The sequence below is a fragment of the Scyliorhinus canicula genome, chromosome 6, assembly GCF_902713615.1.
Source record: "Scyliorhinus canicula chromosome 6, sScyCan1.1, whole genome shotgun sequence".
NCBI lineage: Eukaryota > Metazoa > Chordata > Chondrichthyes > Carcharhiniformes > Scyliorhinidae > Scyliorhinus > Scyliorhinus canicula.
In genome coordinates, this window is record NC_052151.1 from 22,612,827 (window position 1) to 22,637,268 (window position 24,442).

At 45.1% G+C, this 24,442-nt stretch overlaps 1 protein-coding gene across 4 annotated transcripts in view; it reads right to left on the bottom strand.

Annotated features, from left to right (window-relative positions):
- The window catches only part of kif6 (kinesin family member 6), a 683,903-nt gene that overhangs the window by 589,940 nt on the left and 69,521 nt on the right, over positions 1–24,442 (bottom strand). For all 4 annotated transcript variants that reach the window (XR_005460902.1, XM_038799042.1, XM_038799041.1 and 1 more), the window contains exon 5: positions 21,206–21,315. Coding sequence is in view for 3 of the 4 variants with exons in the window: in XM_038799042.1 (XP_038654970.1) it covers positions 21,206–21,315 (110 nt within the window). In the remaining variant the exon portion in view is untranslated. The remainder of the gene's footprint in view (positions 1–21,205; positions 21,316–24,442) is intronic.

The window sequence follows — 24,442 nt, forward strand, 5'->3', positions numbered from 1 at the left end:
CTAAGGATTCCAGTCCTAACCTCTCCAATCCATCTACTTTACTGATATCACTCATCCCTGGAACCAGTCTTGTAAATCCTTTCTGCAAATAGGATGTTTCTCATATCAGAGATACAAACACCAGGTGCACCGAGTAGCATTTGGATAAGGGGTACATGGACAACAGAATAATACCATCTGTTTAGTATTACAATCTGCCCGGATCCTATTGGCTGGTTACCCCAGGGTTTATTTTGGGGCCCAATCAACTAAATAGAATAACATAAATTAATTGAGGGACAAATTAAAAGGGGCCATTCCTGGTAGGGGTGGTTACCCCATGATCCTTGAGGAATATGAGCTCCCCCAATTGGAGGGAGGGCGCAGGCGGGACAATCTTTAGCACTGCAGCTGAATAAATAGAGCTGGCCTGTGTGACACAGGTTAGAGAGGGATCCAGTAGTGAACTGCTCGTACTTTGTACATATTGTTCTAAATAAAGTCACTTTCAGTTTGACTCTATAAACCCGTGCTGGATTTTTCTTGGCCCTCACAAAATATAGTCAATAACTTCCACTATAGTTTACAGGCCCTTCAATTATGTCTTGGTCTTGAGGCATGTGTAGAACATAGAATTTTGAATAAATAATACATTATTTTGATGAGGCTGAGCAACTGAGAAAACCTGCAGAACCTTAAATGTAATCCACTGAAGTTCAACAAAACTTGCTGACAGGAAAACAAATACATGTTCAAATCCTTCTTTCTAATTTATGGTTTCATCTCATTTAGACTTTACAGGAAAAAAATGATGATTCCACTGCATCTGTTCCAATTGCATTTCAGTCATAGAATGCCACACTGATTCAGCATTTGCTCAAGTTTTCTGTGAATATTTATACCCAGGAGGATGGAGAACTGGAGAGAGTTTACTGCTACAAAACATTTAGCCTCGAATTGGTACCAGTTAAAATTATAACTCAATTAATTACAGGTTAATGAGATATGTATTTGGTTACTGGAAATGGGAAGTACAATTTGATTTAAATTTGAATATAATATTTTTTTAAATTATATTTCAAGCTTCCAATATTGTCACACAACGACTATATGAAAACAAAATTGTGGCAAACAAATGGCAGGAACAATAATACAGGGGGTAAAGGCAAATTACTGCGGATGCTAGAATCTGAAACGAAAGGGAAAATGGTGGAAAATCTCAGCAAGTCTGGCAGCATCTGGAGGGAGAGAAAAGAGCTAACGTTTCGAGTCCGATGACTCTTTGTAAAAGCTGGGAGTATGGGAAGGGAGGTGGTGGCGTAGTGGCATTGTCACTCAACTGGTTATCTAGAGACTCCCCGGTTTGAATTCTACCAAGACAGATGGTAAAATTTGAATTCAATAAATATCTGGAATTAAAAGTCTAATGATAACCATGAAATCATTGCCAATTATCGTGAAGGTCCATCTGTTCACTCATGTCCTTTAGGGAAGGAAACCTGCTACCCTTACCTGGTCTGGCCTACATGTGACACTAGACCCATGGCAATGTGATTGACTCTTAAAAGCTCTCTGAAGTGGTCTTAATTCAAGGGCAGTTAAGGATGGGCATGAAATGCTGGCCCAGCCAGTGACATCCACAACCCGTGAATTAATTCAGTAAAAGGCAGGGTTGTGGACAAGAGCTCCTCTATTCAGTGGCTTTGCTGTATGAAAAATTCATGAACAATTCTCCAACCAGCTCCAAAGGTTGCAGTTTTTAAAAATAAATTTAGAGTACCCAATTATTTTACTCCAATTAAGGGGCAATTTAGCATGGCCAATCCACCTAACCTGCGCATCGTTTTTGGGTTGTGGGGGTGAAACCCACGCAGACATGGGGAGACTGTGCAAACTCCACACGGACAGTGACCCAGGGCCGGGATTCAAACCTCAGCACCGCAGTCCCAGTGCTAACCACTGCGCCACAAGCCGCTCTAGGTTGCAGTTTTTAAACTTCCATTTATATCGCACTTTGCACATCCGCAAAGCATTTCACAGCCAATAAAGTAGTTCTGAAGTTCAGTCACTGTTGAAATGTAAGGAACTCAGTGCCCAATAAATGCTTACCTGCTTTCCAGTATAGGTTACAGAGCAACCAGCACCAGCTAACACCTGCTGTTATAAACCTCGCAGAGGTCACTGCATCAGGACTATCAGATTCCCCATGACCTCCAATGCATACAAACTTCTCCAGTAACAGGAGCGGGGATTCCCCTTAACATGGGAAAAGATCAGGGGCTGGATTCTCCATATTTGGGTATATGTCCCCATGCCGTCGTAAAAACTATGGCCTTTCACGACAGAAAAACTGGCATGAAAGGGTCACATATTCATAGCTCTGCAGGGGGCTAGCAGTGACCCGTCGGGAAGCTTGTAGCATTTGCTGCAGATACGGGCCCCCGCACTTCCGGGTCAGAGGCCGCGCTTGCGCATGGCAAGGGCCTCCAGCGGCCGCGCTGTGCTCCATGGTGGATTCAGATCGTGGAGCTGATCCTCCCAAATAGTGTCCCCGATATCAGCCGCTCACCCGACCAGACTGCCCGCCCAAAATAAGCCCAGTGCCGTATAAGGACCCCCCCCCCCCCCCAGCCGTCCGATCGGCCCGCACCCGAACATGACGGTCGCGGCCTGAGTATGTAGCCGCCAAGCTAGTATCCCAACTGGCAGGACCATGCTAGATCCACGCCATCGGGAATTCGGCCGGTCGGGGGCGGAGAATGGCGGTGCGGGCTTCCAACAATGGCTGCAGGTAGGGGATACGCGGCACAGCGTACTTTCGGAGCCTGGAGAATCGCGACCGGCACCAGGGCGGAGAATCCATTTCCCCACATGGAATCGAGACTGGCACCGGCGTCGGGGTGCGAAGAATCCAGCTCCAAGAGTATAAAAACCCAGACCTGGTGCAGGTCGGGGACGGAAACCCTTAGGGGAGTGGGGATTCTCCATTCAGGGGTTTCTCCTTTGGATCAGACACTAAACAGGGCAGTCAGACCACTCAGGAGAATGTCAAAGATTCTGTCAAAGTGGCTGGTTGTCAATGAATGTCAACGGGGTTGGTTTAGCACACTGGACTAAATAGCTGGCTTTTAAAGCAGACCAAGGCAGGCCAGCAGGTTCAATTCCCGTACCAGCCTCCCCGAACAGGCGCCGGAATGTGACGACTAGGGGCTTTTCACAGTAACTTCATTTGGAGCCTACTTGTGACAATAAGCAATTTTCATTTCATTTCAAGATTCCGAAACTACTCGCAGGGTATTTCTCCCAGTATCTTGGCCAATAATGAGCCCTCAACCAATGCCATGCCGTCTAAAACAGATCACCATATCACTTATCCCATTGCAGTTTGTGGGACCTTGCTGCCTACTAATTGGTTGTCAGTACCCTTTTGCAACAACGGGTGGCTCCATTTTGGTGAGCAGTTTAGGATGGTCAGAGGACATGAGAGCTATTATCAATTTTTTTTATATTGTGCACTAACTTTCTTATCTCACTGAAATTATCATTTTGTTCCATTTAGGCTGAGTGGCAGGTGGCATGTCTCCAAGATCAAATGGAACAAGCGTATATGTCTCCTCGTTCTAGAATGCTACGAAGGGAAACAATTTTATCCTGTCCACTCTATCTCTTCCCCGTATAATTTTGTACACCTCAATTAAGTTACTCCTCAGCCTTCTTTGTTCCGAGGAAAATAACCCTAATTTATCCAATCTCTCCTCGTAACTACACTTTTCTAGCCCTGGCAACATTCTTGCAAACCTCCTCTGCACTTTCTCCAGAGCAATTATGTCCTTCCTGTAATGTGGTGACCAGAAGTGCCCGCAATACCCCAGTTGTGGCCTCACCAGTGTTTTATACAATTCCAACATTATATCCTTACCTCTCTACCTCTGCCAACGAAGGAGAGCATTCCATATACTTTCTTTACAAACTTGTCTATTTGAACTGCTGCCTTTAGGGACCTTGTAGTGTCCAAGATCTCCCACTTCATCTCTCCCTCTTAGTATATTCCCATTTATTGTGTACTGGTTGACCATCCTAAATGCATGCCTTCACACTTCTCTGTGTTAAATTCCATCTGCCACTTTATTTCCCACTCCACCAACCCATCTACAGCTATCCTCTACACTGTCCACCACTCGGCTAATCTTTGTGTCATCTGCAAATTTCCCAATCGTGCCCCCCACACATTCACATGCAAATCGTTACAAAATAACCCAATAGTAACGGTCCCAACACTGAGCCCTGTGGAACACTTTGTTTTTCAAATTTAGAGTACCCAATTAATTTTTCCCAATTAAGGGGCAATTTAGTGTGGCCAATCCACCTAGCCTGCATACCTTTGGGTTGTGGGGCGAAATCCACGCAAACACGGGTAGAATGTGCAAACTCCACATGGACAGTGACCCAGAGCCAGGATCGAACCTGGGACCTCGGCGCCGTGAGGCAGCAGGGCTAACCACTGCGCCACCGTGCTGCCCCCCTGTCGAACACTTGAGACAATTTTCCATTTGCAAGGGCAGCCATCGACCATTACCCATTGTTTTCTGTTACTAAGCCAATTTTTTATCCAGTTTGTGACATTGCCCTGTATCCCATGGGTTTTTACTTTTTTGATCAATCTGCCAGATGGGACTTTGTCCACTGCACTACCTTCATCAATCTTCCTTGTCAATTCCTCAAAGAATTCAATCGAATTCGTGAGGCAAGACCTTCCTTTAATAAATCCATGCTGACTATCCCTGATTAGAACATAGAACAGTACAGCACAGAACAGGCCCTTCGGCCCTCAATGTTGTGCCGAACAATGATCACCCTACTCAAACCCACGTATCCACCCTATACCCGTAACCCAACAACCCCCCCTTAACCTTACTTTTTAGGACACTACGGGCAATTTAGCATGGCCAATCCACCTAACCCGCACATCTTTGGACTGTGGGAGGAAACCGGAGCACCCGGAGGAGCCCACGCACACACGGGGAGGACGTGCAGACTCCGCACAGACAGTGACCCAGCCGGGAATCGAACCTGGGACCCTGGAGCTGTGAAGCATTTATGCTAACCACATGCTTAGAGCATGTCTTTCTCTGTGACAGTTAATCCTATCTCTCAGGATTGATTCTACTAATCTACCCACCACCGACATAAGATTAACTGGCCTATAATTATTTGGCATTTCCTTCGATCCCTTTTTAAACAATTGTAACACATTTGCATTTCTCCAGTCCTCTGGGATCTCCTCTGTATAATATTAATAATCTAGTAAGGATTGCAAAATCATCCTCAGAGCATCTGCTATCTCCTCCCTGGCCGCCTTCAGTAGCCTTAGAAACAATCCATCTGGCCCTGGCGACTTATCAACTTTCAAGGATTGCAACCTTTCAACTACTTCTTCTCTCCTTATGTTTATCCCATCCAACATCTCATCGTGTTCCTCTTGGACTACTGCATCATCCCTTTTCTATGTAAACACACAGACAAAATAGTCATTTAAAACCCTTCCCACAGCCTCTACATCTACACGCAGGTTCATCTCTGATAGGTCCCATTTATTCCATAACTAACCTTATACCATTAATGTATTGGTAAAACATCTTTGGGTTTTCTTTAACTTTACTTGATAATCTTTTCTCATACCCTCTCTTTGATTTCCTTATTTCTTTTTTTACTTCATTACTGCACTTCCTATACCTGTCTAGGCTATCTGGAGTGCTTAGTTCTTTTGTATGCTTTCTTTTTCTGATCTTCCCTGTATTTGTCCAGACAACCAGGGGGATCTAGATTTGGAAGTACCACTCTTATTTTTGGAGCGGACATTTCCATTCTTCAGTGAACACAGTTTCTAGTATTTAACTACTCCTGGAATGGTTTTAGTTACTTGCCATGCTCAGTACTGACATGGAGATATTGCATATTTTCAAGGTTTAGAACAAACAGAACAGTTCTCAAGGTGGCTGACATTATCATGTAACTTTGGCAATATCAGCTCCAGTCAAAGCATGAAGCTCAAGCAAATACCTCATTAAATTATGAAATCCTAGCCACTTGTGAAACTCACAAGTCCTTTTGTTGAGGATGAGCTGCAACGAACCAGGACAATGATCTGTCTTCCTGCCTCACATTGAACAATAGAAATATCAAAAGTCGATGGATGTTAGACAAACATGAAATGAGTCTCGTGAACCTATCATTGTACTGCAATGGTCTCTCGTCTCAAAACACTCAAAAAGGCCACAACCCAGGATGCTTGGCCCTACCCACTAACTTATTTGGGAAAGGTCTTTGCAATTGTACAGGTCATAGGGTTAAGGCAGCCATGCCTATATCTGCTTCTAAAACCTTACAGCATCGGGAAACATCATGAAAAAGTCCAACTGAAAAGTTATCAAACCAGCTACAAGGCAAGGATAAGGTAAAACAGCTGTATCTTGAAAGAGGGAAAAGGAATTTCTCTCAACCTATTACAGCTACAAGTTCCTCTGGGAGTCAGCCTCTTGGTAATGAGATTGCAAGAATCCTCTCAGCTTACAGAAAATCCTCTGCTTTTAACCAACCACCACTCCAGCTACAGCATCAATTCAGCTAAGAAACTGCAGGCCTGCTACAGAAAATACTGCAGTTGTTTCAACTTGTAACTGTATTGATCTTTTTCCTCATCAGCATCTATATTTGTGTGCACCATGTGAGCTCTGGGGCAAGAATGCGATAACAAATAATCTTTCATTTTAAATGAACAGAAACTTATTGCTGGAAATTGTTTAATATGGGACAAACCACTCTTGAGAGGATAAAAACGCATACTAACCTCACACATAAACATACAAACCTCACACATAAACATACGTTGATCATGAATAATACAGGAAGACAAATGAAATGAAAATCGCTCATTGTCACAAGTAGGCTTCAATGAAGTTACTGTGAAAAGCCCCTAGTAGCCACATTCTGGCGCCTGTTCGGGGAGGCTGGTACGGGAATTGTACCGTGCTGCTGGCCTGCCTTGGTCTGCTTTAAAAACCAGCTATTTAGCCCAATGTGCTAACCAGCCCACACACAACACTACCATAAACACTAACAGTATCATGCTACATGCCAACCAGAAAGCTATTCTAGATATTCTTTTGCATCTAAGACAGTTATCAGATATGGTGAAGCAGCAATCCATTTGATAAGATTATTTTTCCTCACCCTTCAGTTCAAAAGGTCTCATTTTTTTTACTTTACAGAAACAGGCCATTTCGCCCAACAAGTCTATGTCCATGTTTCATACAAACTTCCTCCCACCCTCCATCATTTAACGTAACCATCTATTCATTTCTTCTTGTGTTTATATAACTTCCCCTCAAGTGTCTCAACTACTGATGGTGTAGTTTATCAGCTGTTACATTTGCTTCAAAATTGGAAACATAATGGGTGCAATCTACCAGCCTCATCACGCCTCAGCGAGAGGCCTCTGGATCGTCTCAACGGGTGTGATCCAGATTTTGCATATTCAAATGAGCAGTTAGTCTCACATGGCTGCCCCAGAGCTACCGAAGGCGTAGGATAGAACGTCCTTGTCTCGGAGATCCTGCCATGCACCGTTAGCACTGGTTTCCACAAACGTGGATCAGGAGTTACGGCACTTAGAGGGGGGTCTCCTGGCGAGCACAGGCCCCTGGGCCTGGGACTAGTCTATGCATATTCTGATAACAGATTGGCATGGACAACAGGGCCACTGGGACCTTGGTGAATGATGGGAACAACATTCCCTCTCCAATAAAATTTCAGGATGAGAAAGTAAAGGAGCAACATAAAAGGAAAGAGTGTAAATTAAATTCAGATTAGACCCATAAAAATAAATTAAGGTAACGGGTGCTGGGATCCCAGCTTTTTACTTTCCTGTAAATGATCCAGGTTATTGGGAGTTCTAGGTGATACTAAGCTAGGAGGGCATACTGAAGTGGAAGAACAGCAAGAATGATGATAAAGAAACAGTACCATCACTTATTTTAATACTTGGAGTCAACAGCTGTTACTAACACTGCATTCATCATAGAGACTACGATGTTGTGGCCATTTCGGAGACATGGTTAGAATAGGGACAAGGATGGTTGTTGGAAGTTCCGGGGTATAGATATTTCAGTAAGAGTGGGGAAGGTGGTAAAAGAGGTGGAGGAGTAGCACTGTTAATCAAGGATAATTTAATGGCTGCTAGTTTAATGATCTTTGGGTCCTCACTGTCCACGGGGACAGTGCCAGGGGACTGGAGAGTGGCGAATGTTGTTCCTTTGTTCAAAAAAGGGAATAGGGATGATCCTGGTAATTATAGGCCAGTTAGTCTTACTTCGGTGGTCGGTAAGTTAATGGAAAAGGTCCTGAAGGATAGGAATTATGACCATTTGGAAAGATGCAGCTGAATCCGGGATAGTCAGAAGTCTTGCAACACCAGGTTAAAGTCCAACAGGTTTGTTTCAAACACGAGCTTTCGGAGCACTGCTCCTTCCTCAGGTGACTATCCGGGATAGTCAACACGAATTTGTGAAGGGTAAGTCTTGCCTCACAAATTTGATTGAATTCTTTGAGGTAACTAAGTGTGTAGATGAAGGTAGAGCAGTTGATGTCGTATACATGGATTTTAGTAAGGCGTTTGAAATTGCCCATAGTGTAAGGTTAATGGGGGGATTGTTGGGTTACGGGTATACGGGTTACGTGGGTTTAAGTAGGGTGATCATTGCTCGGCACAACATCGAGGGCCGAAGGGCCTGTTCTGTGCTGTACTGTTCTATGTTCTATTACAGGGTCAACGGCAGGGTTCTGAGGAATGTGGAGAAACAGAGAGATCTTGGGGTTCATGTCTACAAATCTCTGAAGGTTGCCACTTAAGTGGATAGAGCCGTGAAGAAGGCTATAGTGTGTTAGCGTTTATTAACAGGGGGCTTGAGTTTAAGAGCTGCCGGGTTATGCTGCAACTGTACATGACCCTGGTGAGACCACATTTGGAGTATCGTGTGCAGTTCTGGTCACCTCACTATAGGAAGGATGCGGAAGCATTGGAAAGGGTGCATAGGGGATTTACCAGGATGCTGCCTGGTTTGCAGGATATGTCTTATGAAGAAAGGTTGAGGGAGCTAGGGCTTTTCTCTTTGTAGCGGAGGAGGATGAGAGGCGACTTAATAGAGTTTTATAAGATGATGAGGGGGCTAGATAGAGTGGACGTTCAGAGACTATTTCCTCGGGCGGATGTAGCTGTTTCAAGGGGCCATAACTATAAGGTTCAGGGCGGGAGATATAGGAGCTATGTCCGAGGTAGGTTCTTTACTCAGAGAGTGGTTAGGGTGTGGAATGGACTGCCTGCTGTAATAGTGGAGTCGGAAACTTTAGGAACTTTCAAGCGGTTATTGGATAGGCACATGGAGCACACAAGAATGTCAGGGAGTGGGATAGATTATCATAGAATTTACAGTGCAGAAGGAGGTCATTTGGCCCACCGTGTCTGCACCGGCTCTTGGAAAGAGCAGCCTACCCAAGGTCAACACTTCCACCCTATCCCTCTAACCCAGTAACCACACCCAACACTAAGGGCAATTTTGGACACTAAGGGCAATTTATCATGGTCAATCCACCTAACCTGCACATCTTTGGACTGTGGGAGGAAACCGGAGCACCCGGAGGAAACCCACGCACACACGGAGAGGATGTGCAGACTCAGCACAGACAGTGAACCAAGCCGGAATCGAACCTGGGACCCTGGAGCTGTGAAGCAGTTGTGCTATCCACAATGCTACCGTGCTGCCCGGTATTGCTTGATCTTCCCGTGCTTGATCTTCGTTTCGGACAATGCTCGGCACAACATCGAGGGCCGAAGGGCCTGTTCTGTGCTGTACTGTTCTATGTTATATATAACAAATAATAAGGGACCCAGCACTGATCCCTATGGTATACATGTCAATTAAATCTCTGCTCGGTTTCTGTTCCAAACAAATTAACTCCAGCCTATCCAATCTTTGCTCAGAGCTAAGGTTGGCCGATCAGAATCTTAACCAAGTACCCACCTTGGTAATTCCATTGCCCAACAAAAATTGAGGGCATGATCTAACGACCATGTGGTGCCCAGCTTGGGGCGCAATGCCGCCGGTAAATCTCGCGAGAGGCCTCTCACAAAATTGATCCAGCTCGCTTCAAGCTAAACCTGCCCACAATGGGACTCTTTTTTCACATTAAATCACACCCTAATTTTAGTTTTGAAATTTTCAATTGAACTAGGCATGACATTATTTTGGGGAGAGTTACAGATATCCAGCATCGTTCTGTGAAGAAGAGTTTCCTAATATGATCCATGTACAGCCTAGCCTTCATTTTAAGTTTATGCACCTGATTCTGGACACTCCCACCAAAGGATTAATTCATCTCCATCTATCCTACTAATAACCTTAAATTTATCAATTAGATTACACCTTACCTTCTATATTCAACAGATTACAAATTTAATCCATGCTACCTAACCTCATGACTAAACACCGATGGCCCAGTTTCTGCACTGCACCTACTGCGCAATGAGTATACCCAGGAATTGAAATAAAAGCCAATATTGCACACAAAGTCCAGACCTTCCTTGAATAGAGCATGTCATACTTCCAAATATTTACTGAACATGCTAATTCTTCATGGGATGTTTTTAATTAATTGTTAGCTATTTGGAATAATCAAGTGGAATAACAATATTTGTCAAAATTTATAATGGATACCATTCCTTCCCCTTCTGTCACTGTAGGCTGAACAGTACACTGCCACGCAGCATCCTCTTAGAGTCCAACTGAATGTGAATACATTTCTGGGCTCAGCCTCTTTCCACTCCCAGTCTGGCCTTTACCCAGTTGCAAAAACACACGTCGACAATCTGTCCGATTGTTAAAAAGCCGCCATCAGGCAGCCACCAGCCCCATTAGCCCATTACAATTCCCAGTTTACTTTTCTAATTGTGTTAGAAAGTTTCTGCCACCAGCATAATCAGGTCATAAAATCTGAAAGAGCGTCCTGCAACATGTTGGCGACTACTTTCTTCAGCTGATGCCAGGTAGAAAGGTAGAAAATCAATTCAGGGAGCTTTTTGGCATCCCTCCTGTAACACTTCCATGCAATCAAAATGGCTGTACTATTTCAGGCGAGTGTACCTGCCCATTTTACGACACCCTGGACAAATGCGCGGCCGATTCCAGACTCACAGACCCCAGAGTCCCAACACAAGTGAATTAGCCAATAATTCGTACAAAAATTGCCAGAATATTTCGCTCTTGGCTAGCATTAATTTACAGCCACCAGGTTTGTAAATTAAACACAATTACTGTTTATTCATTACAGAAATAAAGTTGAAGTATGTAGCAATTTCAACGGAATAACAGAAAGCTAACCTACTGCCCCCACCCCCCCCTTCAACTATCCCACCCTCTACCCACACACACACACAAAGGACAGACAAACACAGAGGGGTGGAAAAAGGCAAAACTAATTAGGATTAAGTTAAAGAGAGATTTTAAAAATAAATTTAGAGTACCCAATCCATTTTTTCAAATTAAGGGGCAATTTTAGCGTGGTCAATCCACCTACACTGCACATCTTTGGGTTATGGGGGTGAAACCCACGCAAACACGGGGAGAATGTTCAAACTCCACATGGACAGTGAACCAGGAATGGGATCGAACCAGGGACCTCGGCGCCGTGAGGCAGCAGTGTTAACCACTGTGCCACCGTGCTGCTCTCAGGTAAAAAGGGATAAGAGTCCATACTTTCAATGTTGAAATCTTTGCCGCAGGCTTTCCTCCCAGCATGCTGATTGATCGAAGCCACCGGTCTACAGTCGGTGATAGTCTTGCAGAAACATTCATTCAGCACTCACAAGCAATAGATTTTCTTCTGGAGAGACACTTTAGCCTTCAACTCGAAGATTCACCTTCAAGAATACTTCTCTTTTAAGATCCTTTGTCTCACATGAAACCCAGCTTCCAGCCCGGGTTTTAATCTCAATCTTTTGCAGTTTCACTTAAATGACATTCGCTTACTGGAGAGTTCTTAGACTTGATTTTTAGAGAAATTTCATCATATCAGAGTGGGAAAATCAGAGTTGCTTCTCCCAGCTTCTGAACCGAAAGCCAAACCAAAACAACCCAGTCTTATTGAGGAGGGAGAAACAGTGCAGAGAAATCAGAAACAATCTCCACCGTTACATTTCGGGCCAGTTCATTGGTCACCAGCCAAGCCAGTCAAACCTAGTCATCACTGATCTCTTCTGCAAAAGGTAAAGTCTGCAATAAAGTCACAGGCCCATTAATCATCCATGGATAAAAATTGTAATAGCAAAACAATTAAATAAAGGGGAAAACAAAGAACAAACAGGGTTTACCCAGAAGGATCCTTACACCCGATTCAAAAGAATGGTCCTGCAAATGCATGTTGAGTGCAAATGGGGGGGCGGGATTGTCTCAGCCGGGGCTGGGCCGGAGAATCCCCGCGACCGGCGTGAATCGCGCCACGCCGCCCCGACGCCGGCACGCGATTTTCAGCAGAACGGAGGATCGGCACCATTGGCGCCAGCGTAGTTGGCGCGACGCCAGTCGGGGGACGCTCTACTCAGCCACCCCTTCCGATTCTTGGCCCGGGTGCTGTCATAAAAAACCCGAGTCCCGCCGAAGCCGTTCACGCCTGCTGTCTGCCGTCGGGACCTTGGTGTGGAAGAGCCCTGGGGCGGCCTGTGAGGGGGGTAAGCCTCCAATGTGGCCTGGCCCGCGATCGGGGCCCACCAATCAGCGTGCCGGCCTCGCTGGCTGGGGGCCTCCTTTCCTCCGCGCCGGCCCATGTAGCCCTGCGCCATGTTGCGGCAGGGCCGACGCGGAGAAGGGAGCCACTGCGCATGCGCGTTGGCGCCGGTGCCACTGCACATGTGCGGACCCCGCGGTGCGCAGTTCATGCCAGGATCAGCAGCTGGAGCGGTGTGGATCACTCCAGTGCCATGCTGGCCTCCTGTAGGGGCCAGAATTGCTGATCCTGAGGCCGTGTTGATGCCATCGAGAAACGCAATGGCGTTTCCGACGGCGTCAACACTTAGCCTCAAGATCACAGAATCCCGTCCGGGTTTACACCTGCATCATGGCTTACTGCTTCAATTTCCTCTTCCTAATGCCCAGAAACTGGTACGTTAAACTAAAGAATATCAGCCCCACACTTTATAAACGGAAACTCAGGGTGTACTTATGATTAAAACTATAGATAGCATGCAGTTAATTAACTATCAAATGACCAAATTCTTATTTCTTGATAATTATTGGATTTGTGTCCTGGTGTATTTGGTACAAGTTTGATTTATTTGAAAGTTGCAGATACCCGCTTTGCTGAGCTTTTTTTCAAAGTAGATCTATGTTCGGGTTCTTTGATCATCAGCCAGGAGAAGCCAATTAAACCTTAACTCAAGGGTAAATGAACCAAAATTATAACTGTTAAAGAATTAGAAGGTCATGAACCATTTAAGCATCATTTTCAGCTGAATAAAACTTCTACTTTTAGAAACATGCACAAGCACATGTTTCTGAAACATTTGTGCTTTCACTTTTAATATTTAGTACATTTAGTAATTTTCAAAGCCAGGCATGCCGTGCGGAGGAATAGAACAGTTCCTCCATCATGGAATTTCACCGCAAGTATCCCAAATCAACGATAGCATAACTAGATGTTCAGTTTACTTTGCCCCAAAAATATGCTTCAGCCTTAACCTCAGAAGAAATGTTTCAGTCTTAACTTCAGAAAAGCCCTACTGAACCTGCGGAGCATTTCTATTTCCAACACCAACCATCCTGATCATACCAATTACTCCTGATTTAAAGACCGTTTTCGGCTTTGAGTTCATGCCCAAACGGAACCAGATTGAAAATGCACAAACTTATTTGACAAAGGATCCTTACTGTCAGCAGACAGAGGATATACGTTTCATCAGTTGTGAACGCGAACACAGTGAAGAATCATGAATTAATAATGGTACTAAAATATATTCAGTCAACTTTAATAAAGATTGTTATCTGGTGCATAGAGCACTTATAGCCAGAACTTATCATCTTTAGTGACACTACAACCTCACAATAGCAAACAGTGTAAATTTAAACACCTGACTTTGATCTAAGCCGAACAATACTAAGTTTACTCATCTTGCCAGGGTCTAACATTTTGTCAAACTGCTAAGAAATGATTTGGTTGACTGTTCGCTAAACCTAACTCTCTGCTACTATACTTTACAGTGGCACATTCATATCATACAACAAACCAAGACACACTTGACTTAAATAATATGGGAAGAGGCTGGATTAAGGTTCACAGTGGAGTTCCCCAGGGGGTCGGAATTGGGACCCTTGCTTTTACTGATATATATTTATCTATATCTTGGTATGCAGGGGACAATTTCAAAAATTGAAGATGATACAAAACTTTGGAGCATTGTACACTGTGAAGAGGACAGTGTAGTACTTCAAAAGGACATAGACAAATTGATGGGCTGAGCAGATAGGTGGCAGATGAATTCAATGTGGAGCAGTTGAGGTGATGCATTTTGATAGGAAGAGCGCATAGAGACAATATAAAATAAGGAGTGAAATTCTTGGAGGACTGTAAGAGCAGAGGGACCTGCGTGTATATGTGCATAGATCATTGAAGGTGTTAGGAGAAATGGAGACAGCAGTTAATAAAGCATTTGTATTCTGATCTTAATTAATAGTGTCATAGAGTACAAGAGCAAGGAGGTTATGCTGAACTGATTCAAGACACTAGTTAGGCCTCAGCGGGAGTATTGTGTACAATTTTGGCTGCCACACAATAGGAAGGATGTAAACACATGGGAGAGAGTGCTGAAGAGGTTTATAATAATAATTGCTTATTGTCACAAGTAGGCTTCAATGAAGTTACTGTGAAAAGCCCCTAGTCGCTACATTCCGGCGCCTGTTCAGGGAGGCTGGTACGGGAATTGAACCTGCGCTGCTAGCCTTGTTCTGCATTACAAGCCAGCTGTTTAGCCTACTGTGCTAAACCAGCCCCTAATACAAGAATGGTTCCAGGGATTGAGAACTTCAGTTATGAGGGTAGAATGTAGAGGTTGCGACTGTTCTCCTTGAAAAGAAGGCGAAGAGGGGATTTATCATAGATCATAGAATTTACAGTGCCGAAGGAGGTCATTCAGCCCATCGTGTCTGCACCGGCTCTTGGAAAGAGCACCCTACCCAAGGTCAACACCTCCACCCTATCCCCATAACCCAGTAACTCCACCCAACACTAAGGGCAATTTTGGACACAAAGGGCAATTTATCATGGCCAATCCACCTAACCTGCACATCTTTGGGCTGTGGGAGGAAACCGGAGCATCCGGAGGAAACCCACGCAGACACGGGGAGGATGTGCAGACTCTGCACAGACAGTGACCCAAGCCGGAATCGAACCTGGGACCCTGGAGCTGTGAAACAATTGTGCTATCCACAATACTACTGTGCTGCCCCATTTGATAGAAATGTTCAAAATCATGAGGGATCTAGATTGAGTAGATAGGGAGAAACTGTCCATGCTTGTAAAAGGATCAAGAACAAGAGAGCACAGATTAAAGGTGATTTGCAAAAGAAGTAAATGCAATGAGAGAAAAAGCTTTTTTACACACGAGTGGCTCGGGTCTGCACTGGCTGGAACTGTGGTGGAGGCAGGTTCAATGGAGACATTCAAGAGGGCGTGCTATTCTAGTAATTCTATTCATTCTATTCAAGCAGAGGTATGGAGAAAAGACAGGGGAATGGCAGTAAGTCGTGATGCTTGTTTGCAGAGCCGGTACAAACATGATGGGCTGAACAGTCTCCTTCTGCACCATAACAATTGTGTGACTCTTTAAAGCATTTCAATTAGTTCTGAACACTCCTGGAGAGATAACACACCATAGCTGCAGACACTCTGATAAAGGCCTCTCTGCCCTATGGCTCTGGATGAAACTGAACTGAAGAGGTTCAAACACAAGAAAGAAAGAAAATAAAGAAAAGAAATAAACAAAAGATTATATTTAATAATATTATAGCATTCGAATACAAATAAATGGTATGTCTAGAATGTTGTTGCAGCCATTTACATCTTGAGTATTGGGTTGGATAACAGATTTCCTTCATGCAGGAATACATGCATTGGAAGAAGACTGTGATAATGCTCCGAGAATCGTAAGACCATAAGACAGAGGAGCAGAATTAGGGCACTCGGCCCATCGAGTCTGCTCCGCCATTCAATCATGGCTGATATTTTCTCATCCCCATTCTCCTGCCTTCTCCCCATAGCCCCTGATCCCCTTATTAATCATGGGGCTCACTAATCGATCTCCCCGTTGGGCTCATGGAGTACGCGTTCCTGTGGTGGCGGGCGCAGGCCCACCCACCTGGGACTCATTGCTGAGCCCTATAAATGCTGCACACAGACCTGGGCCGGGAGTTCTGAGGGTCCTGGGCTGGGGCTGGATTAGTATTGTTATCTTTTGAGTTAAAATTAACCTGTTTAGCCTTCTTCTTTGAGTCTGCTGCTTTGAACAAATACAAACTTATTCCAGTCAATCCTGACAAGTAATGCAATATATTTACATTAAGAACACCAATTAAGTTTTAATTATTGCACATTCAGAATTAAGGATGTTGAATCAACTTTGATATATTGTCAGGATATTTTTAATTCTCCTGAGAAAAACAGGACCAAGAAAGGAGGGTTCATTAGAATGCAAAGTGCTCCTCGCTCTGTGTGGATTCAAATATTGTAATCAGTTTTTGCCATTAAAAAAAACTATACAGATGAAATTGAAGGAAAATAAAAAAATCTCCAATTTGCGTTATCATCTGTTTGCACTGCAGCTCTGACATTTCCGTTGCAAATGAGTTGATCTTATTTTAATAGAACTGCAGTGTAATTAATCAAAGGTCTTCCATCAAAACAGCTTTGTGATTGATCCAAAGAGCCATGTGTTATCTCTCTGGTGGCTATAGGGATCAATCAGGTTCCAGACCACAAGAAAGGACTTTGAGGCAAGTCACCTCACCATGACCAATGCCGTAGAAATTTATTAATTTCCTGAAAAAAGCTGGCAGTGTGTTATTTTTAGCAAGTGTATCTTGTGAGTCATAAGAAATAGCAACCAAAACATGGGAAAGTTTGAGTTTGTCTTCAAGCAAACACAGCAAACCGCTTAGCAACGTTAATAAGCAAAATACTGCAGACGCTGGAATCTGAAACAAGAACAAAGAATGCTAGAAAAACTTAGCAGGTCTGGTATCATTTGCTGGGAGAGAAAACAGGGTAGCATTTCAAGACTATTTGACTCTTCATCAGAACTGAAGAGAGGGAAATATGTTGGATATTAAACTGTAGCTGGGAGAGATCGTAAGATGTAGCAACCATTTCCCTCTTGATGCTTGACAAGGTGTTTACCAAAACACACTTCCACAGCCACCATTTCCTTCCTCAGCAACTGTTGCCATCTTCAACTCGTACCATGTAGATTTGGGACACCATTTTTAAATTAAAGTTCCGGCGAACCGGGCTCCTGAGTGCAGGAAACAGGACTGAGTGCAGCCTTGGCCGGACGTTCCCCACTGAGGCCCCATATCTAACTGGGGTCGGGTAAGATAACGCTGTGTTTCTCGTCGTCGCAAACGCCAGGAAACATTCTGTTAAACGTGCTCACTATGAGATTCTGTTCCCATTTGAGTAGATCGGGCCCATTGAACTTGGTCCTGGCTAACCAGGTCATGGGACAACTTGTGGGAAGACACAGAAGAATGCCTTATACTTTGGGTACAGAATATGTAATTAAGGGGAGGAGCCAGGTTTGTCTGTCATTAAAGTTTGCCGTTGGATTTTAGTCTGCCTAGAAGAGTCTTTCAGTTTGCTCATGAAAATGTTCTCTCCAAGGTTTGTGCACAGAAAAATACAAGTAAACCTGATTGTGAACTTTATTTATTTGATATCTGGTACTTATACTATATCAGTTTGCTTAACTGGAATAGAGAGTGGCAGGTACAGGGAGTACCAGGGGCTGGTTTAGCACAGTGGGCTAAACAGCTGGCTTGTAATGCAGAACAAGACCAGCAGCACGGGTTCAAGTCCAGTACCGGCCTCCCCAAACAGGCGACTAGGGGCTTTTCACAATAACTTCATTGAAGCCAACTTGTGACAATAAAGCGATTATTAATATTATTATTAAGTTAAAGATGTTTTCCTTTTACTTAAGAACTGTTGTAAAGGTTATTTGTAACACAATTTCTTTGTTGTTAATGTGGCTAATTCTGAGTTTAAATTAAAGTTTGATTTAACATAAATGATACCTATTGGGCGTGTTATCACTCCTATGGTGCAATCACCTTTCCTCAGTTTTACACACTGCAATAGTTGGGTCGGATTCTCCGGCCACTCCCGCCTGGCGACCGGAGAATCACGCCCAAGGTCAATGGGCTTCGTTTCGCCGGTGGCAATCTTGCGGGCGGATGTGGCGGAAGAATCAAGCCCAATGAGTTCTCATCCAGAATCCTAGTACCACCTTCCCAAAATCGTCAAACAGGACTGCCTTGGTAAGCCCATCATATCAGCCTGTTCCTGCCCACGGAGCTCATTTCTTCCTATCTTGACTCTATCCTCTGTCCTGTTGGCCAGTCCCTTCCCACCTACATTTGTGGTTTCTCTGATGCCCGACATCAAATCAACAATTTCCAGTTCCCTGGGCCTTACTGCCGCCTCTTCACTATGGATTTCCAATCCCTCTACACCCCCAGCCCCCACCGGGAGGGTCTGAGGGCCCTCCGCTTCTTCCATAAGTGGAGACCCAAACAATTCCCGTCCACCACCACGCTCCTCCGCCTGGCTGAACTTGTACTGTCACTAAATAATTTCTCATTTAACTTGTCTTACTTCCTGCAAATGAAAGGTGTGACTATGGGTATCCGCTTGGGCTCCAGTTATGGCTGTCTTTTATGGATCATATGGATTACCCCTTGTTCTAATCCTTGTTCAGGCCCACTCCCACAACTCTTTTCCGTAATATCGATGACTGTATTGGTGCCACTTCATGCTCTCACCTGGACCTGGAAAAAGTTATTTATTTTGGTTCCAATTTCCACACCTTGTTCACTTTCACATAGTCCACCTCTGACACTTCCCTTCCCTTCCTTGATTTGTCTCCATTTCTGGTGATAGGCTGACCACCAATGTTCATTACAACCCACTCACTCCGCCAGCTACCTCAATTACTTCTCCTCACACCATGCTTCCTGTAAGAATTCCATCCCATTCTCCCAGTTTCTCCGCCTCCATTGCAACTGTTCTGATGATGCACTTCTGCCATGTCTGCCTTTTTCCTGAACTGAGGATTCCCTTCTCCACTGTGGTTGACAGGGCTCTCAACTGTGTTTGAACCATTTCCCACACTTCTGCCCACATCTCATCCCTCCCAGAACCATGATAGGGTCCGCCTTGTCCTCACTTTCCACCCCACCAGCTTCCGCATTCAAAGAATCATCCTCTGCCATTCCCAGAAATTCCAGCATGCCAGCTTCCCTTTACTGCCCCCCCCCCCCCGGGAATCCCCCACCCCCATGACCACCCTGGTCCACTCCATCGTCTCCCAACTCCTGGTCCCCTTCCGGCAGCCTTGCAATCACGGAAGGTGCAACACATGCCCTTTTATTTCCTCACTCTTCACCATTCAAGGCCCCAAATACTAATTTCAGATTAAGCAGCATTTCACTTGCACTTCCTTCAATCTACTGAATTCGCTACTCCCAGTGCGGTCTCCCCTACACGGGGGAGACAAAGGTCAGACTGGAAAGCCTCTTCGTCGAATATCTTCGTTCAATCCCCAAGCAGGACCTCCAACCTTCCTCTTGCATGCCATTTTAATTCAGCATTTTGCTCTCATGCCCACATGTCCATCCTTGGTCTGCTGCAATGCTACAGTGAAGCCCAACACAGGCTGGAGAAGCAGCATCTCATCTTCTGATTAAGCACATTACAGTCCTCAGGACTCAACATTGAATTCAACAACTTTAGACTGTGACCTTTATCCAAATATCCCATACATTTATTGTCTCAATGCAAAAACCCTCTGTCCCTTCCTCCACTCCCACCCCACACCAGGCCATTCATCTCTTGTTCTTAATGTTACTACATCTTGTTGCAATCTCTTCCACCTACATGTTTAATATCCCACACATTTCCCTCTCTTTAGTTCTAATGAAAAGTCAAACGGATTTAAAATATTAACTCTGTTTCTCTCCCAACAAAGGGGCTGTTTAGCACAGGGCTAAGTCGCTGGCTTTGAAAGCACACCAAGCAGGTCAGCAGCACGGTTCAATTCCCGTAATAGCCTCCCCGAACAGGCGCCGGAATGTGGCGACTAGGGCTTTTCACAGTAACTTCATTGAAGCCTACTCGTGACAATAAGCGATTTTCATTTCATTTTTTCAAATGCTGCCAGGCCTGCTGTGTTTTGCATCAGAAACATGGACAATGTACAGCGTACACCTCAAGTCCTTGGAGAGATATCACCAACGCTGCTACCGCAAAATCCTGCAAATCCACTGGCAGGATAGGCGTACCAATGTGAGTGCCCTCTCCCATGCTAATGTCCCAACAGTGATTAGCACTGTTGCTTCACAGCGCCAAGGTCACAGGTTCGATTCCCGGCTTGGGTCACTGTCTGTGCGGAGTCTGCACGTTTTCCCTGCATCTGGGTGGATTTCCTCCGGACGCTCCAGTTTCCTCCCACAAGTCCCGAAAGACTTGCTGTTAGGTAATAATTTCCCGATTCTTACACACTCCCAAGTAGTCTCTGACAATGAATTGGTAGCTGCTTATTCTTCTGGGAAAACCCAGAAATTAAGTTAACTTTAAAGAAATGTGAGAAATAAACAAAAGAGGACTTCAAACAAAAACACATGGCCACAAGAATTACAAAGCCACAATTAGAACTCTTCAGAAATAATGAGCCAATGAAGGATTTTAATATCAGAAATATGCAACTGATGTTGCAGACAATAAATATGTGAAATAGCCTATTCAACCTTTTCTTTGGCAAATTATAAATGCTTTTCCTCAACTGAACTATTTCTGAGAGAGAAAAAAGGGGTGCAGATCAAGGAGAAGGGCAACTTAAATTAATTGAACTCACGGCAAGTCTTCAAGTTTGGATGCATCATGACGTGGATCGAGAAGATCGTAACCACATTCATTGTAAATTTCCAAATAAGAAATGTGGGTTGTGTAGACTTTGCTGCTGTCCTGCTCCAAAGGAAATGAAACAAAGTAAATAAAATAGCTGATCCCAGCGACAGATGTTTTGGTGTATAAATTATTATGGTAAACTCTAGATTTACATTTTCAGACTGTGACAATTATAATTTTTTTTTAAACCTCAGATTAGGCAACTCAAAAGGTCATGCAAGGGAAAATGAATGAAAGCTGAATTTTTTTCATTTAGCCGGCTTCAGGTACTGTTGTCTCACAAAATGAAGACAGTAACGGCATTAAGTGGTACAATGTTGGCAGCTTCGTCATACAGCACATAGGGGCACTAACACACAGGATTCATTCAGTGACAAAGCGCATGCCTGGTTTTTTTTGTCACTGGCTCCAGCAGGAAGGGAATTCTGCCAAACGCACTGAACCCACTATAGTCCTATGTCATTTTCCTGGGTCAGAGCCCAACACCACAACACGATCCCCACTACTTCAAAGGCAGAAAATTCTGACAATATGGAGTAAGTTTACAATAGATGGAATGGATCCAGCAATTAAAAAGCCAATTCTTGTTACGCCAGGTTGGACGTATACGCATACAGGAGACCACAACTAGGTCTTCATCCTGCAATATAACTACCCTAAGAAATACCATCATCCTTTTAATGGTCTGTAAGGTCAGCAGAAGCAACAAAAAAAATGGAGACTTGCTAGGTCCTGATATAGTTGACCACACTATTTTCCAATGTCTTTCCACTGTCATCAAGGTGAGTGGGACTGCACGCTCGCGCCTGGTTCCATACTTATCTAGTCAGCCACAGCCAAAAAAAATCACGCATTGGACAAGTAGAAGTCTCCTCCAACTAAATATTGAGAGGCCAGACGACATGGGGCTAGATTCTCCAAAAATGGGGCTCTGTCCCCATGCCAGCGTAAAAACGCTGGCGTTTCACTCTTGACTTTCCTTAAGAAAGTCCTGAGCGATTCTCCTACCTGCAGGGGGCTGGCAGGGCCCCGGAGTGCTCTTCGCAGCTCTGGCTACTGATACGAAGCCCCGCACTTCCGGTCGGGAATCCGCACATGCGCACGGCAGCAGCCTACAGCAAACGCGCTGTGCGCGATGGTGGACTCAGATTGCCATCCAAAATGTAGGCCTCTCCCCGAGGCCACCATGAGCCCCCCCCCAGTGATCGATCTCCCCCCCGCCCCCCTGCCTACCCCTCCACCCGAGGTTCCTGACGGCCAATACATGGTTAGAACCACGCCATCGGGAACCCGGCCAGTTTTGCATGGAGAATCGCGGGCGGGGTCCTCTGTCAATGGCCCCCTAGCCGCGCTGCACAGATCGCGTGCGAGCGATTCCCGAACGATTCTCCGGGGACGGGACCGGATTCTCCAGCATCGTAAACGACCACTCTCCGCCCCCGCGCCGAACGCAGTGTTGTGACCCAGCCTCAAACTGTTTCTTAGTCACCCAATCCATTCTTCACCTTGGCAACTGGCTGGGACTGAACTAAACTGTTCACAATATTGGAGTTATATGTGACTCCGAGATGTGTTTCCAACAACATATCCACATCATCACTAAGACTGCTTACTCCCATCCTTGTAACATCAGCCGAAGCCACTCCTGCCAAACCTAATACACTGCTGATATCCTCATTTGCTATTTCGAGACTTTGCTATTCTGTTATGGGCCAGGGTTTAGAGAACCCCAAAGTGTATCATGGAGTTCACCTGACCCACAACTTTTAATAGATTGTGGTATGGGGAGCACACGACCCACTCTACAGGTGTGGTACAGCAGAAATGGAAAATTATTTTTTTAAAGCAAAACAATGTTTATTCTATGAACTCAAGTTAACCTTTTTAAAACATACAGTGAACATCTTGGCAACCATTAATTCAAATACAACCCCCAAAGAATCCAGCACTAAGTAATCCTTAAGCTGCCTTTTAACATCCATAAGACTTTAAAAAAGAATTAACAGAAGCACATCAGGTTAAAGTCATTACTGAGAGCAGTTCTTAGTTTTAAATCACCAAAGGGTCAATTTACAGTTTTTTAGAAAGAGACTCATACACCTTCTGGCTGTGACTGCAGCTATCCAGCTCTGAAAACAAAACTAAAACACACCCTGCAGCAAACAGCCTAAAATGAAAGTAAAAAGCTGACAGGCAGCCCAGCTCCACCTACAATGTGACATCACTGCAGTAATAAACACCCATTTCGTAAAGGTACTCTCACATGACAATTCCAACATATACCTGGCCAGCCTTCCACATTCTACCCTCAAGAAACTTTCTCCCATTCACACTTTTGCTGCCTATATCCTAATTCATTCAACGTTCCTATTTACTCATCACCTATAATGGCTCCTGATGAACCACTGCCTCATGTTTAAAATTCCTCATCTTTTTAATTAAATTTTAATTTAGAGTACCCAATTCCTTTTTTTTAATTAAAGGGCAATTTAGCATGGCCGATCGACCTGCCCTGTACATCTTTGGGTTGTGGAGGCGAAACCCACACAAATAAGGGGAGAATGTATAAACTCCACACGGACAGTGACCCAGAGCCGGGATCGAACCTGGGACCTCGGCGTCGTGAGGCAACAATGCTAACCACTGTGCCATCGTGCTGCCCCCAATTCTTGGCCGGGATTTCGGAAAGCCGGAGTGGTGTATGCCGGCGTCAACGGGCCTCCTGGCCCAGCAATTCACCGCTGTTCAGGTAGCTAGCACAGTGCCAGAGAGCTGTGCACAGCCAGAGTGTGTCTGCGCAAGCGCACGACGGCAAGCGCGGATCCGCGTATGCGCGCGACGGCCATCTCCGCGCCAGCCCCCGCACAACATGGCGGAACATAGCCCCCCCCCCGGAATGAGTGCGCTCGTTGATTGGTAGCCCCCGATCACGGGCCTGGCCACCATGGAGGCCCCCCCAGAGTCGGAACACTCCCCCCCCCCCCCCCCCCCCCCCCCCCCACACCAGGACGGACCCCGCAGCCAGAATGCCAAGGTCCTGCCGGGAGGGACCACATGTGAACCACGGATGCGGGCACTCGGCCTGTCGAGGGTGGAGAATCGCCATGGTGGCCACTTTCAACAGCCCCCGACCAGCGCCGCACCAACCGCGCGTTGCGACTGCCGCAAGTCCACGGAGAATCGC